The sequence below is a fragment of the Lonchura striata genome, chromosome 3, assembly GCF_046129695.1.
Source record: "Lonchura striata isolate bLonStr1 chromosome 3, bLonStr1.mat, whole genome shotgun sequence".
NCBI lineage: Eukaryota > Metazoa > Chordata > Aves > Passeriformes > Estrildidae > Lonchura > Lonchura striata.
Genome location: NC_134605.1, coordinates 36779617 through 36796631, shown reverse-complemented (window position 1 = coordinate 36796631; position 17015 = coordinate 36779617). Strand labels below are relative to the sequence as shown.

At 35.7% G+C, this 17015-nt stretch overlaps 1 protein-coding gene across 1 annotated transcript in view; it reads left to right on the top strand.

The window, feature by feature from the left end:
* PRKN (parkin RBR E3 ubiquitin protein ligase) overlaps positions 1-17015 on the top strand; it is a 681559-nt gene that overhangs the window by 205865 nt on the left and 458679 nt on the right. Inside the window, exon 3 of the mRNA XM_021544140.2 lies at positions 8456-8696. Coding sequence (XP_021399815.2) covers positions 8456-8696 — 241 coding nt within the window. The remainder of the gene's footprint in view (positions 1-8455; positions 8697-17015) is intronic.

The following is a 17015-nucleotide window of genomic DNA, read 5'->3' as shown; positions in this document are numbered from 1 at the left end:
TAAGAGTCCTTTCTGATATGGTACAGAACCCCCATTAGGGATTGGGAAGAATCTATAAACTGTTTTTTTAAGGTACCTAACTATGTATCTGACAAACTAGTGCTAAAGTCCAGTTGGATATGTAGCTGTGCTGCACAATATTGCACTGCATAGATTTTCCAGCATTAGCCTGCTGGGATATTTTAGTAGGCATAGCCCAAAAATCAAATCTAAGATCACTTGTGCCTGTCACATAAACTACTAGTTTAAAAGCAAGTCTTTAAGTAAAATCAGGGAAAGCTCCAGAAAACAGTTGACATCTTGCCCATGTTTATACTCAGAAGTTAAGAAGTTACCAAGTAGGGCCACATAGGGTGCTCACTAGGCTTTATTTACAGCTGTTCTCATAGCAGCTGCTCAAACTGATATATAGATGCCTGAACTGGGACAGGTAGAAGACCAAAGTGTTCCTTGGTTGGGATGTGTACCAGGTACTGGCCATAAAGCATGAAAAAGGCATCTGTGTATGACTAGTTGAAGTGATTGAAATAAATATTTATAGCTATTAAACTTTTGATGCTCTAGACAATAAATTCACAGGAAAAATTTGCTTTCTACATTTTTTACAATGCATAGGAATTCTTTCAGAGATCTTTGGAGAAGGGAATTTTCCAAATTTGTTTTCTGCAGCTCTCTAGCTGCTACCAAAGTGCCCCATCAGCCTGAGAGGCTACTGAGGTCTTTAAAATATTTTCAGAGTTCTGGTAGTAAGTGACTCTCCAGTTTTTCAGATAGAATTCATGTCTCAGTAATGTCCTGACACTTATTAGGTGTCAGTGTGAGGCCACTTTTATGCCCCTTCCTCACATACTCACTAATACTTGATGTATGCTTTACACAAAAGTGTAAGCAGTCACAGTGTCTGCCTTGCTGAGATAAGCCTTCTCAAAGAAGAATTTAAGGGAAAACAGGAAATAAAAATTAGATCTTATGTTAGCCAAATAACATATAGTCCACAGTCCCGAGGCCAAGCTGCACTCTGCAGACTGTGAACAGTGCTTCCTTATGAGACCTTTTGGGAGCACAGTATCTTTTATTACCATTTAACCCAGACCAAAATGTGCCTAAATGTCATTCATTCAAGCATTTTACAGAATACACTTGTTACTTGTTCTGTTTCAGTGTGACTTCAGAAGAAATTAGAACAATGGAAAGTTCAATCCATACCTTAAAAATAATAAGCTTTCTTTTTTATGTTTACAACTGGAGATAACATGTTTAGGGAGTATAAATTCTATCAGGTAGTTCAGTATGGAAGATAGAATAATAATGAGCTGCACTCAACTGTGTTTAGGAGGAAAGCGAATGGTCATGAGAACTTAATTGTATTCATTTTTAATGTAGAGCAAAGTTTTTCTTTATTGTTTTCTATACAGGCATTATAATAAAGGGCAGGTTTATAGGTTTTTCTTTGTGCACGATATATGAAATTACAAGAAGGGAAAAGTTGTTCATTTACTGAGAAAAGTTTTATATGAATCTAGTATTCATTTGACTATTTCTCTTCCATTTTTTATTGCATGATATGTTCTTAATGTCACTGTGGAGATACTAATAGTTTTGTAAACATAATGTCAAAAAGTTTGGCTGCCTTCTGTGTCTTTTGTAGATCATTATGCAGAGTTTTGAAGGGAATAACAATAATCTAAGCAGGTATTTTAATGTTTCAAACTGTCTCATGTGCTGCCAATAAAACATTTTTATTTGTTAGAAGAGTTCATATATCTTTTGGGAATTCATGCTAAAAGATCCGCATTCAAGAAAAGTTATCATATTAATGGTGTCATTTTATTAGTAATGCCATTTAGAAATACGTATATGGCATTGCTAAGGTCTTAGATTGTGTACAAAAAGTAATAACCCTGCAACATTCCTAACTGAGCATTAACTCTGCATTCCCTCCACTGAACTAGAAATTAGCATTAAATTTTTGTGCTATAATGTGAAAAAGATGGAAATGAAGCATAAAGTGATTTGTAAGTGAAGGAAGAGGGAGAATTCTGACTTAGTTGAATACATTTCCATTTCCAGCAGATTATTAACTCATTAAGGGACTAGACAGTATAAAATCCTAAGACTTTTACTTCTCTTTAAAGAGTATAATTCAGAGCAGAACCTTTGTAATATATGGACTATTGCCTTTAACTGTAAATCAGGGGATTTTATTTTTGTAAATGCTAGTGAGGGCTTCTTACTACACAGAGCGATCACTGGCTGAAGGGGCTGTAGTAAATGCCAGAGTATGTACTTATTTCCTCTTGTTCAACATCAACTGTTCTCTTTGCTAAAAAAATAATTAAATTAAATTTGAATGTGTCTGAGTTAACTCTTCTGCTAAGTGAAGGGTTTTCTGCCCTTTAATCACATTTATTTGAATGTGTGGTGCTTTCAATAATGTATCTATTTTTCCTTCTACTTCTAGGTGTTGCTTAGCACCCACAATATTCTGAATGCTAAACTAGAACAGTGGTATATAACTCTGGACATGTTGAAAAGGTGCACTGAAATCAAATATAGATGTATTCCATAGCATCATAAAAAAGCAAGTAGTTTCTGATTGCTGGAATTTAACTGCTAAGTGGTCCATGTAATTTAGGCCTGGTGGTGCCCTGGCTTTTTTTTCCTTGCCCCATGTGAAGCAATATTTAGTTCACTGCCACTAAGCAGTCAGTATTCACACAAATGGATGCTGATACCAGATCAGAGTGCTGATTTGCTTCATTATTTTAACAGTGCTTAATTTTCCCTTCAAGTTTCCTCTTCCTATGACCTGCATAATATTCTCCGAGCCCAGAAGCTGATTTTTCTTTCTATATTAGCTGATCAAATAAAAGAAAGTTAAGTCTTCTTGCAAATCTTGCTTCCAATTTCTTAAACTGACATGGCTCAACAGAATATTATTTCTATATCTGTGTATTTTATTTTATGTAGCCTCTACTCTCAAATTCATTATTATACCCTGTATAATTAAGTGTATTATCATGCTGTAGCTTTTTTCTTCTTGCATTTTTTGCATTCACTGTGATCAGCGGATGAAATAGTGTTTCCTATTCCAGTTGATTTCTTTTCTACTAGTTTCTACTGCTTTTGAAACCTGGGCCCTGTCCTTGTGCAAGGGCTACAGCAACAGTTGAGAAAGTCTTGCTGAGCTTTTTTTTTTACTCTCTCTTCTGGGAACTTCATATGCTTTTTTGTCTATTTTTGAGGGTAATCTTTAATGTCTCTCTACATTTTACTTGAAAAAATATTTTCCCAATAAAATCAGTGCATCATCTACACGTTTACATGGGGTTCCATTGGTTTGAAGGGATGTGTTGTTCTATTTTTAAGGAAAAAAAAAAAACAAAACTAAACTGGAGAGCCAACTTTTTGGGTCTTCATAATCATTCCTAGAAAATACCTTTTCTTGAGCATTGGCCTTATGTGAATCTCTTAGGGACTGGCATCAGGCAGTCTATTATCTGCTTGATCTAAATAGGTAGCAATTTGACAATTCCACTGTTACTGTATCCACAATAGGCCACAGGGATTAATGGGTAAAGGTGTGAATCTCCAGGTAGCATAAAAGGTGGAATTTCAAATTGAATCATAGGTAGTGGAGTGTAAAGAGTTTTTCTTTGTGATTGATATGCAATAAGAAAATACCTCAACACCTTAAAACTCCCAACTCATGGTTAGCAGGAAACGGAAATTTGTCAATTTCCTTTTCTAGACAAAACACTACAAGCTTTTTTATATTCACATACAAAGCTTCAGATTCAAACTATTTTCTGCATTAATGTTTCTTTAAATAAAATTTTAAATTATGACAATATATTTCAAAATGAAGTGTATTGCACTTCAGAAAATATGATATCTCTTGTGGTGTTTACATTCGTTAGACTGAGAAAATTCCTTTCAGTATTGGTATTGTGTTCTGGTTTGAAAGTAAAACCAGTGAGAGACTCCAAGTCAGAAATACAATTTATTGGGAAAAGGGAAAAGGACAAAAATGTATGTAATACTATAAAGGGAAAAGACTACTGACAAAGTCAGAATTCAACCTGGCCAGCATGCTGGTAGCAGTCCAAATTGGAGTAGCTGCAATCTTCTTAGGATGGCAAATGTAGTTGCTGTATCTTCTTGGAGAACCTATGCAAAGGCTGCCCCTCTGTCTAGAATTCCCCAGTTTTATCCAGGTGGGAATGCCTAGCTCCTCCCCCCTGGGCGGAGCATCTCACAATGGTTTTTTATGAGTGACGAGGTGTGTCCTTAATCACCTCCTCCTGGACAGTGTATCTCTGAGTCATGTGGCCAGGCATTGATGGGGCTATTAACAGCAGATAAGTAAAACTGCCCAAAGGCAACTCTTATTGAGATGGTAATAGGAATTTTTTTTTGGTCTTCAATCTTGGACATATTGCTATCCAAATATGTTGTGAAGAAGATATCAAACAGAAATCTGTCAGAACCACAGAATGGTTTGGGTTGGAAGAGACAATAAAGATTATTTAGTTCCCACCCCCTCACTGTGGACAGGGCTGCTACCCATTAGGATCAGGTGTACACAGACACTTCCAGAGATGGAGCATCCACAGCTTCTCTGGGAAACCTATTGCAATGCCTCACCACCTTTTCAATGGAGAATTTCTTCCTGACATCTAATCTTTTTGTTTAAAAATGTTCCCCATTGGCCTGTGCCTAACAAGAGGATTTCAGAGTAACTTAAGCACAGTCATCTTTTCCCTTTTCATAATTTATTTCAGTCTTCCCAGCTGACCTTCTAGTTAGCCCACTGCTCTCACCAACAAAGGATATTGTGTTGTTCACTCAGGATGTGCTGATTCAGCCTTGTGAAATTCAGCTTGAGAATTCAGGAAAAAACAAGTAAAAGGCTAGGATTAAAAAAAAAAAAAAAGTTTTAATTTTAATTTTTTCTGCTCTGAATTAATTTTCCCAAGTTGGCTAAAACCTATTTTCTCTAAAGATCCAGTCCTTATTACTGAGTTTCATAGTTTTTTGTCTCAGTTCCCTTTGCTCTAGTGAAACAAGATACTTCACAATCTACTTTTTATACACTTGTAGTTTTTCCCATTGGAATATGGCACACAGGCATTAATTTGAATCAGCAGATAAGACAAGACAATATCTCTAGAATCATTAATAATAGGTATAGTCAAAAGCATGTTTCCTGAGGGGTAAAACAAATACATGAAGGAAACAAAAATGACATTGACATAAATAATTTATCTTACAATAGTAACCTAAGGCACAACCTAAACTCTCACAGAAACAGAATTCTACTTCTTTTCTCAAAAAAGAAGCTGTCAATTTAGCCCATCTATTGTCCATGAAATGTAATCTGCAATAAAGCATTAATCACCCATATTCTGGGAAATGCTTGGTTAGGTTCCCATCCCGATTCTCCACAATTAGCCTATGATCACAATTCTTTTTATTTTCTTCTTGTACAGTTTTATCACTTTTATTACAAAGGTTGAGGATTACCTTCCCCCTTTAAACACAAGCCAAATTCCATTCACATGTACTCAGAAAAACATTGCAAAACTGATGATTTAGGATACCATGTTTGTTATTGCTCAGTGGCTTCCATATGAAATCTACACACGGTAAATATCAAAGGATGTTGGTTCTTTCTCCTACCTGCTCTTTGCAAGTCATCCTGAGATCCACTAATTAAGCTTTCCTGAGACCATTATTTACACTGTCATTAGCAGTAGTGATGTTCAATCTGTCAAAGCTTGTTTTTGTTTTAGATAAAGAGATGGAAGAAAGCTAAGATACAGCATGTTACCTGTTCTTTTAAAATTTTATTAAGGGAAATACAAAAAAAACCACTATTGCTAGGGTCATATACAGAATCACAGAATATTCTGAGTTAGAGGAGACCCACAAGGTTCATTGAGTTCAACTCTGAAGTGAATGGCCCATGCACAGATAAAATCCACAACCTTGGCATTATTAGCACTGTGGTTTAACCAGCTGAGGCAATCTATAGAATTGCCTAAAGTGCAAATTTTGCAGCTTTTTCTGAATTATGTAGTTCTTGATATTGCTGAAGAGAGAATAGTAGGTAAGATGGAGTTTTATTTTGTCACCCCTTCCATTGTTTTTGAGCTAACCACAAAGCCTCCAGCTTGCAAAAAGAACCTGAAAAGGACTTATACTTTTAAAAGATGAATTGATATACCCAGGCAAATAAACATGTAGAGAGCTAAGATAAGCAAGGATGGTTGAAAACGTTTGTGGTGGAATTGTAGGAGAATTTTGTTTTGTTTAAGTAGCTCTTCCCATCCATTTTATTCTCTCACATGCACTATCCCCTCTGTGATTGTAGCACAGCATCAAGCAGTGAGCTGAACCAGGAACTGATGCAAGCTTTAAAAAAACAAAAACAACCTACTGAGAAGGACAGTAAATATTGAGAAAAAAATGAAAGGCAGGACATTGTCTGCGTAAGCAAGCAAAACTGCTGGAAGAGGTGATCATTAAAACAGAGTATGACCGATTGACAGTTTATTAGGGGTTTCCAAAGCTGTGAGTTTTTACATAAATACCTGTTTCTGTTTTTAAACTCTCACTGTAACTCAGAAATCAGTTTTGAGCTCCTAATTTGCCTAGTTATAATTTCATTATTAATTTATTTTAGATTATTAAATTCTATAATGCCACACAGTATTCTTAGTGAAAGGAGTTTTAGAATGACAGACTGGTTTTGTATATTGTGTTAATAATGAAATGATTGAGCTATTTAAATGGATCTTGTTAAAATGCTATGGGCAACAAGATGTTAAAAAAAAACAAACAAGGAGAGACCTTTAATGTCAACATGATCTTTTAAGGTTGAAATCCAATAATTGCTTTGATTGAATATCAAGACTGCAGTGTCCTTGCTTTAGCAAACATCTGCTGGCTGATTACTGCTTCACTAAGGAGAGAGTGTGTTATTGAAAATTCAATTAAAACAAAACAAAAGCCAGATTTTTGTCCTTTAAATTGCATTGCATAAAAATAAAGAGTGGAGGGAGAAGTACTGAGAAATAACCTAAGAGCATGACGGAAAACCACTCAATATAAAAGTGACCAGAAGTAGTAGAAGAGAGCATGGAAGAATGAGGATATAAAGACCACTAAAATATCTGTAAAGGAATCTTTTACAATTAAAGTGTGTGTGGTAGTTGCATATACAAATGACAATTTTTAAGTATTGTGTAGAAACAAAGACAAATGCATCTTTCTGTTTCTCCCAAACGGATTCAAAAGTCTGCTTCGACATTTCACAGCAGAGAGTTTCACAACCTAATGACACTGCAGAGAGTTAGAAAATTAATTTTTTGACAGACTACCCACTTTCTGTGTAGGCTGATGCTTATGTTCATTCATGACCCTGAAGAATTGGGTTCCAGAAGGTATCACCATATAAAGAACATTTTTTTTCTTGCAAGGTGTGTTGTTGGAAGAGCAATACAAGTCTTTCTTGAAAGACCTTTGCTAATGATAGGTCTTCCAAAATCTCTGTAATTTCTATTTCTGACATAATATTTTGCTTTTCTGTTCTGTATTGTGAAAATAATGAAGAAGTTGTGAAAGACATCCATAATCCTTTCATGAGATCCTTATTTACCCTGCTATTTTCTAAGACACAAGATCTGGAAAGACTGTCTAAGAATCACCTCTGGTGAGGACTGAAAAGGAGGAGAGCTTCTGTATTTGTGAGACCATAAATGGTCTCATTTTAGGCTAAAATGGCTAGCAGCTTTTTTGTTTAATCATGAAAGACCACAACAGTCTTGAAATCTTCCACAGGCTTTCTCTCAATCTAAGGTCATCAATAGTTAAATGTCTTTTTTGGAAAGAATAGGATACTCATACTAAGTCTACATCTAAAACCAGATTTAGACTAAAAATTACATTACAGAGAAGAAATAGTATCACTCTTCATCAGTAGCATTATCTTCCCTGTTCCTGATGATAAAAATATTTTGGAGTAGCTTGTTCATGAACTATTTGTGATCATCAAGTTTTACCCTAAATTGCTACATGAAGAGTCTGTTTCAGCATTATCTGTGCAAGTGTCCCTTAAGTGTTGAATATTCTTAGTGTTTGATTTAGTAATGCTCCCTCTGGAGATTTTTTAGTTTGTGCCGATAAACCTGACTTATTTAGAGCTGTTGGCTCTGGTCCACTATTTCTTTGTTAAATGTTTATCACTTGTAAGTGTTGTGACCCTTTTGGCAATGCAAGTAATCCTAATTCCAGCAATTTACACTTGTCACTTTGCTTTGAACTCCATTACTGCACACTGAAATTCTCCACAAAATGGAGACCATTTAACAAATAACAAACTGGAGATAGTGGGATTTTGTCCATTATGTCAGAATTAATTATTTATCACAATTTTGGTTTTGTGTTACAGAACTGTGACCTGGCCCAGCACAGCATTGTTCATATTGTTGAAAGTCCCCAGAAGAACAGTCAGGACAAGGAGAAGACAGAAGATAGCTGTGTTGGGGGTGTTCCAAAAGCCTTGAAAAGAGAACCTGAAAGTTTAACTCGCATAGATCTCAGTACCAGCATCCTCCCATCAGTCTCTTCAGGGTTGGCAGTTATTCTGGATCCTGGAAAAAACAGTGTTTCACTTCCCTCTGAAAAATCAGGTAATTCAGTGACTTAGTACATTTCAATATACTTTTCTAAACGTGTGTCTTTTTCTTTTTTAGGGTGAACAGTTCTAGTTCCGTACCATGGGGAAAAAGCCCCCAAAATATGTGGTTTATTTTATTTATTAAACAAAAAATACAACAATACTAAGATGATAAGCATCTGCTGTGTCTTCTAGAAAAATAATTTTGCTTTGTGGATAAAATTAGTGATTTCTTGTGTTGCTCCTGTCTCTAACTTATATTATGCTCATATTTTTATAAACTATTATAAGATGGCAAAACCCCCAGAGGTCTTTGAAAAGGCAAAATATGGTCTGTAAAATTTCCATTAGAGAAGTTTCCTTAACTAAAATGTTGGGCACCTTATGCCTTGCAAATGTGCTTAATTCCCAATCTGCTGGGATGCTTGCATACCCATACATATTTTTTATAAATATTTTTAATTTATTTGAGATTTATTAAAGCTTGGCTGGCACAACACATGAGAGTGAAGATTCATACTATGGGCATTTATAGTTCTTCATCCACCAAATGATTACTGAGAATATCTTTATTGTAAAAAATAATCTGAGGGACAAGTTACTGCAAAATTATCTTATTGATACTGTGTTGCCCCAGTGAAGATACAGCATTCTGTGCAGTGCCAAATTCTGTTGTGATTTATCATAATAGTCCATCAGAGATGTATTTTTATAAAGAACAGTACATAAATGCCCTTTTTGCACAGTACAGAAGGTAATAGCAAACATATATATCCAGAGTACAGAAGACAAATTGTGAAATGACAAAGATACCTCTTTACTAACCTGGCCACAGAAATCATCTTGCTTAACAAAATGGCTACTAAAACTGTTAAAATAACTTCTAGAGAATTTATTAAGTAGCTCAAGCAGAAAATATATAATCCATGGAAGGGTCACAGAAGTATTCCACAACTGACTTGGTCAACCTCTCACTGCCAGCTAATGATGAATGAGTGCAGTTTAGGAGCAAATTAGTACCCAGCTTAATGATCCACATCTCCCAATCTGAATGAGTAATGAGATAAGAAGGGTGCATGCTGATTTAAATCTGGTAAACTAGGGACAGAGCTTCAGCCTGGGTTTACTGTCAGACTCTAGGCAAAAGTGTGAACTTCTAAACATTACTGCATATTTATTTTTTCATTACTGTACATAGGAATAGGGATTCAATAATTGTGCTTGACTTTTCAGAATAGTTTACACATGTGCAAGGACTTAAAATATGTCATGTGACATGTTTGTCTACATACTACTAACTCTGTGAAGCTGAGTATAAACTGATATGTGTCTTCTGTTGCAGCAAATACTTTCATGGTGGAATACATGAGGACAAAATGTATTGATAAAATATGTAGGCTAGTTTTTTCTGTGATTAAATTATTAAGGCTTTTTATCATAGGAGGAAAAAAAAACAAGACCCACTCTAATGATACTTCTTTGTGGAAGGATGTTATTAATAATGTCCTTTTTAAAGGCCTGTTAACTTCTTTCCGTGTTTTGATTTTCACTATTAAAATTTGTCCTTTTGTTTGTTCAGGTCCACCCGTTTGTTCAATATGGAATACTATATTTTTCCTTACAGATTTAGGGTGAGTTAATTTGTAGCCACTTAAAAAAAAAAAAAAAAAAAAGAGAAAAGAAAGAAAGATGATTCCAAAGATCAGTTTTGCAGTAAACCTTACTGTGTAGCAAGGATTTCCTTTGGCATAAATTAAATGACCAATAGTAGTGGGAATGAGAGGTAGGTACCATCGTTGGTAGCTGAACTTATACTTACCAAGCTGTTGTCTTAGGAGATGAATGGTTGTGGTGATCAGTCTACAGCAGCAACCTAGACAGGTGAATGAAATATAATATTTTTATTGTTCTGTGTGTGCATGACAAATTTAAACATACCATTTAGAGGCAAATATTTAATTAATTGATTAAATTAATATTGTTTAGTCTGATGTGCTACACAGCTATTCCATAATTGCAGCAGTAAACACTGAGACTGTCTTTCTGAAGACTAAGTTATTTTTGTTATGCTGACCCCGTGTTCCTGCTTTTATTTTATTTGTCTTCCTTTGAATTCTGAGGAAAAAGGTTTGTGTTAATTTTCACATTACACGAGTTTCTCCCAGATGTTTTTGCAGCATTTGAGTGCTAAAATAGTATTTTTGAAGTATATACGTGAACACTTAGAGGCCAAAATTTCACTAGAAAAACCAGGAGACAACTCTTGTGTGCTGTACTACTATTATATAAGCAATATACTTTGGTAGTATGAACTGCTGCACTTGATGAGACAAAAACCCTTGTGGCCCGGCAATGTGTCTCCACCAAGGATATGATTTGCTCCTTGAAGAAGCATGTAATAGGACATGCTCCTCCAGCTCACCCCCACTCTTGTGTGAGTAATGAAACCAGCTTCTGACTGGTCTGGAGATGTATCTTACATGCACTGTATTTTTTAGACTGCAGTGTGTTTCTCTATGAGAAATTCAGAAGCTTGAAAGTCATTAACAAGCTGAAAAAATATGAAAATGTATCCAAATAATCTCTTCATCAAAGAATTTCAGGTTTCCTGGTTTTGTAGAGAAAATTATTAGAAATGCCTTTTCTTCTAATTTTTTGTTGCTGTTGGGGTTTTTTTTTTTTTTTTTTTTTTTTTTTTTTTGTTTGGTTTGTTGTTGCTTCTGAAAACACTGTGTGATTTTTACAGGACATGTAAAAAAATATCAGCACAGGACTTTCATTCTACTTCACCCCCTTCTCATTTGCATCTGTCCATTATTTGGGACATCTGTGCTTTAGTAAACACAATAAAAATAAATGAAACTGTCTTTCATAATGGTTGCATATCAGTAGATACATATATAAGATGAAGAAATAATGGTTGGACTCGATAATCTTACAAGTCTTTTCTAACCTTAAAAATTCTTTGATTCTCTGATTTCTACCTGAAGAACAATGAATCTGTAAAACATAAGAGTTTGTATGACTCATTTGCTGAATATGAGAATGCATCATGATTTCAGATTCAAGAAAGCCAATAGACTATTTGGAAGTATAAACAGAAAACAGAGTGGAGTGAAGAAAATGCTTTTTCTCTGGTTTTGCCACTTGCATAACTAAAACCAGCATAACTCACTGTTTTGATGACTACATTGTTAGAAGGTTCAGGGGCAGAGTCATGAGAATCTTACAAAAGTGCACATCATGATTGCTTTATAATTGTTTTGGCATCTATGGAGTGGAAGTTTGGTAATGTGGGAATATTAGATCTTACCAGCTATTTTAGGATTTTAGTTCTCATTGCCTAGAAAGTGCAAGCCAAGTTAAAATCCATGTATGGTATTTGTATTTGCAAGCCAGCAAATACAAATACCACACATGGATTTTAACTTGCCAAGAAATCAACAACCAGTGCAAGTTATTCCAGCTTACAAGAATTCTCTACATTTGATCATATAAAAAATGTGTAGAACAATTTTTTCTGAAACATGAAGATAGGATTTCAACCTAGAAGTAGTATGGATGGTGCTAGGCAGGAAGTCAGACTGCAGAATCTCATTCCCTCCCCTTTTTAAATTATGTCAAGCAAATTTGTAATATGAAAAAAATAGAGTTAGTTCAACAGAATCTGTTTTCTGTAAGCTGACGTGAATGTTGTTACTTATATAATTTCCAGGTTAATCCATTATCAACTGGTTTATTATTTTGTCTGAATCAAATAGATGTGGTCATCGTTACTTAGGGTTATTTTATTTTCAACTTTTAAATAAATGTTCATCTGGTCAGTTCCAAATTAAAATCGTGGTATTCTTTAGGTAAAATTTTACAAATGCTTGCATGCAAGCTACCCCTGTTTCTTTTATTCATGCTCTTCTGTTCACAGAAGAGTTAATAAAATACTTGTATATACTGGCTTAGGTGTGTCAAGCTCTAAATTCTAGCAAAAAGAGGGATTGATTGTTTTCCAGCTAGTTAGGAAATGCTTTACCAAATTTAAACTTCTTGGCTTTCCCAATAATACAAGTATCAGTTAAGGCAGCTGAATCAGATAAGATCATTACCAAAATCTCAGTGTTAGTGATGTGTCAAGTGATGAACTGGTGCCCATTCCATGTAAGAGTCTGATTCTATCAAAGAGACAGTAAAAATCACTTAGGAGGGAAAGCTACAATTTAGGGTGTGGCTAGCCAGATCTGTGCATTCTTCTGAGGCAAGCCCTGGTGAATAAAAAAACCCAGATCAATTTAACCATTTAAATTGCTAGCATTGTACAAATAGTTTTTGAATAGTATTCTGATGACTATATGTTAAAAATTCCTGTGCCCTGTAATTGACATTGCACTTTATTATAATTCTTTTACTTAAAAAGCCTAAAAGGATAAGAATTTTTGTGTCAAATCTGTTTGAAGTAAATGAGTAGTCTCAACTCCTGAAGTACTATAAAATTACTTCACAGTTTAATAGACTTTATAATCTCAAATTAGATACAGGTTGGACAGCGTTATGGTGTATGTCTACCTCCCTATTTGCATGTGGTGCTAGGCTGAGTAGCACTGCCTAGTACTGAGCTGAGAACAACTGCAGCTATTTCTTATCCCTTTTTGAGAATTTCAGCAAAACATGAGCACTCATCCTTATTTTAAATTTGCTGTCAATGTACGATGTCATAACCTGATGCCAGGTTCATTGCTGTGATGTGTTGCAGTCACAAAAGTTGAGTTCACTAGGCCTGAGAGCTCTTTTAAAAGGGAAATTGTACCTAAAGCACTTGTCTTCCTTCCTTTCCATTTTTCCTTTCTTATTTGATATTTTTATATTTCTTGACCCAGTCCTGAATCTCATTTGTGCTCTTCACTGCTTCCACTGTTTTTTGTTTTGCCAGCTTCTTTTCATGGGTACTCCATGCCTGGGAGATGTTCTACCCCTTTGCAGTCCCTCATGCATGTTTTGTTTTGTTTTGTTTTGTTTTGTTTTGTTTTGTTTTGTTTTGTTTTGTTTTGTTTTGTTTTACAAGCTTTTGTGATGTGGATGCCTCCTGAGACAAAGATGTGTTCAACTACACACCTTTTTGTTCATTTGGTAGTCATATTGCTCACATACTTGATGCAAAATATTTACACATTGTGCCTGACCAGATTATCAATGTTAGAACATGTCTTTCAGAAGTAGCCATCTTTTAAGTATGTGCATCTCAGGTCTAAAAATCCATGTGTATTAATAGAATAGTATGGCAATTTAATTTTCATAGTCTAAAGAGACATTGGATTTAATTTTAACTCAATTGCACGAAATATTTCCTACATATTGAATGAGAATTTTTCAAAAATTTTAAGTTCCCAAGCTGTTTGGTACATGTATGACAGAAGTTCATGAACTGTGAGGTCCAGAAGGGTTTTTATTGATGATCCAGTGAAATGGCGGTTAGAGTGATCTAGTTTTTGACTGCTTGTTGTTTGACTTGTTTTTAAGTGCTAAAATATATCGAAGTCATAGAGTTATGGAATTGTTTATGTTGGAAGAGACCTTAAGGTCATTGAGTCCAAAGGTTAACACATCACTACCAAGTCCACCACTGAACTATGTTCCTAAGTGCCACATCTGAACTTTAAATACCTCCAGGAATGGTGACTCAACTCCTTCCCTGGGCAGCTTGTTAGTGTCAGTATATATTAAATTATCCTTCTTGATGCTGTACTTTCTTGGATTATGCTCTATGTGTATGTTCAGAGGAATGAACTCATTTTCCCCTAGGAAAATGCTTCCTGTTACAAATAGGATAATGTTTCTGAAATGGTACTCTGTTTTTTTGATGCACAGCAAAAAAAGAGGTTTTTTGATATAAACCAAAAACACACAGAAGTGCTTTATGTGAGATCAAATATATGGCCTATCTAAATCTAGTTCTCTTCTTTTAATAATTTCCTATTTTGTATACAATAATTCAACATAAAATGTGTTCTTATTACAGAAAGTTTTATTTAGATAAGATGTATTCCCCTTTTCAAATAATCACCCATGTCTGATTTTCCTTCATATTTATCTGGGCAAGTTGACATTAATAGTATTGGTATTTTCTATTCTGATCTTCATTGGAGAAAAAGAGTTTCCAATGTCAATTCAAGGCTTGATTGGAGAAAAGAGGGAGAGTTTTCAGCCCAGAACTTAACTATTTCTAATTCTGTCAACATTTATATAAGAGAGTTAAGCTTAAAAACCAGTAGAGTTATGAAAATTTGTCATTACAAAGTCCTTGGAAGTTTGCTCTTATGTATATTTTATCTTCTTTTAGGGTTATTAACCCTTGACAATTCACTGCTGCATTACTTCCAAATTCTATATATAAAAATTGATATCCTCTCTTCACCTTCTAGCAACAGCAGAAAGTGATTTTATAAGACATTAGCATAATGGAACCTTTTCAATAAAATGATAAATTGAGCCCATTTCAGAAAACAGAATGCACACTTGATAATTTATTGCAGCCACTGCCATGCTGGAGACCTCATTCATATCATATGCTTTTAACGCTGATGAGAATTGTGCCATTTTCCCATCACACCTTGCATGTCTGTGAAATTAATTTGAGAGGAAAAATGTAAAAAATGCTCTTTTCTAATAGAGGCTAAAGCTCTTCCGGGAATGCTTATCTTTACATGACATAATTATCTCTCATGAACGTGTCTAATTACCTTATTGTTTTAAAGGCCCTTCCATGTTAATTGAACAGTGCCATTTGCTGACTCCCCTGCGTCAAGGGGTGAAGTGGAACAGAATTGTATTCTTACAATGTATTTTGATTGGTTATGAGGGACAACACGGATGGACTTTCTTTTGCAAGTGTATCACTTGTATCTTTATATGCCCAGCTAGAGGTGACATTTGGAGATGGAAAATGTTCTGTACTGATTAAGCAAAATTATGCATTGTATATTTTCCAGAATAATTATTGACATGAATTTATTACTGATGCTAGTAGGAAAAATAGGAAAGTAACACTTTGGAAACATCCCTTATGCATAAAAATATTGATAATAGAGTTTTAGAGTGATTCTTTTTTGACAGGAAGAGTCTAATTATGAGGCACAAGTAAAAATCATAAAATCATACAATGATTTGATTAGGAGGGGTCTTAAAGATCATCTAGTTCCAACCCCTCTGCCATGGACACCTTTCACTAGATCAGGTTGCTCAAAGCCCCATCCAACCTGCCAGATTTGGGGCATCCACAACTTTTCTGGGCAGTCTGTTCCAGTGCCTCACAGTAAAGAACTTCTTTCTTATATCCAACTTAAACCTACCCTGTTATTTTAAAGCCATTCTCCCCTGTGCTATCACTGCATGCCCTTGCAAAAACTCCCTCCCCAGCTTGCTTGTAGTCCCCTTTAGGAATGGGAATACTGCTATAAGGGCTCCCAGAACCTTCCCATCTCTGGGCGGAACAACATCAACTCTCTCAGTTTGTCTTTACAGGAGATCCACTTCAACACATCCACATCCTTTAGTTGGGGGCCCAGAATGAAATACATGACTCCAGGTGGGGTCTCATGAGAGTACAGCCCTGCTGGCCATGGTTCTCTTGATGCAGCCCAGGATAGAGGTGGCTTTCTGGACTGTGAACACATGCTGCGGGTCATCTTCTCATCTACCAACACCCCAAGTCCTTCTCCTCAGGGCTGTTCTCAACCCATTCTCAATGCCCAGCTTTTGATTGTGCTTGGGATTGCTGTAACTCACATGCAGGACCTTGCACTTGGCCTTGTTGAACTTCATGAGGTTTGTGTAGGCCCATCTCAAGTGTCAGGGTCCCTCTGGATGGGATGCCTTCCCTTCAGTGTCTCAACTGCACCCCAGAACTGCACAAGTGATCTGTGAGGAGCACCACTTTTCACTGGTCCCCACCTGGATATTTCTTCATTCTACGTATCCATGCTTTTGCCTTCTGCAGCTTGGGTGGCATGTCTGGAGCACTTACTGGTAAAAACTGAGATAAAATGTTATTGCGTATCTCAGTCTTCTCCATGTCCTGGGTAACCAGTTCTCCTGTTTCTTTTTTGAGCAGGCCCACATTTTTCCTAGTCCTGCTTTTATCTCTGACCTACCTAGAAAAGCTTTCCTTGTTTTCCTTGATGTTCCTGAAAACATTTGATTCTATCAGGGCTTTAGCTGTCCTGTCTGATCCTTCGCTGCTTGGACAACCTTTGAGTGCTGCCTGTCCTTACTTTCACCCTCTGTAAGATTCCATTTTATGTTTCAGGTTGTTCCAGAGCTCCATATTCATCCATGCAGGCCTTCT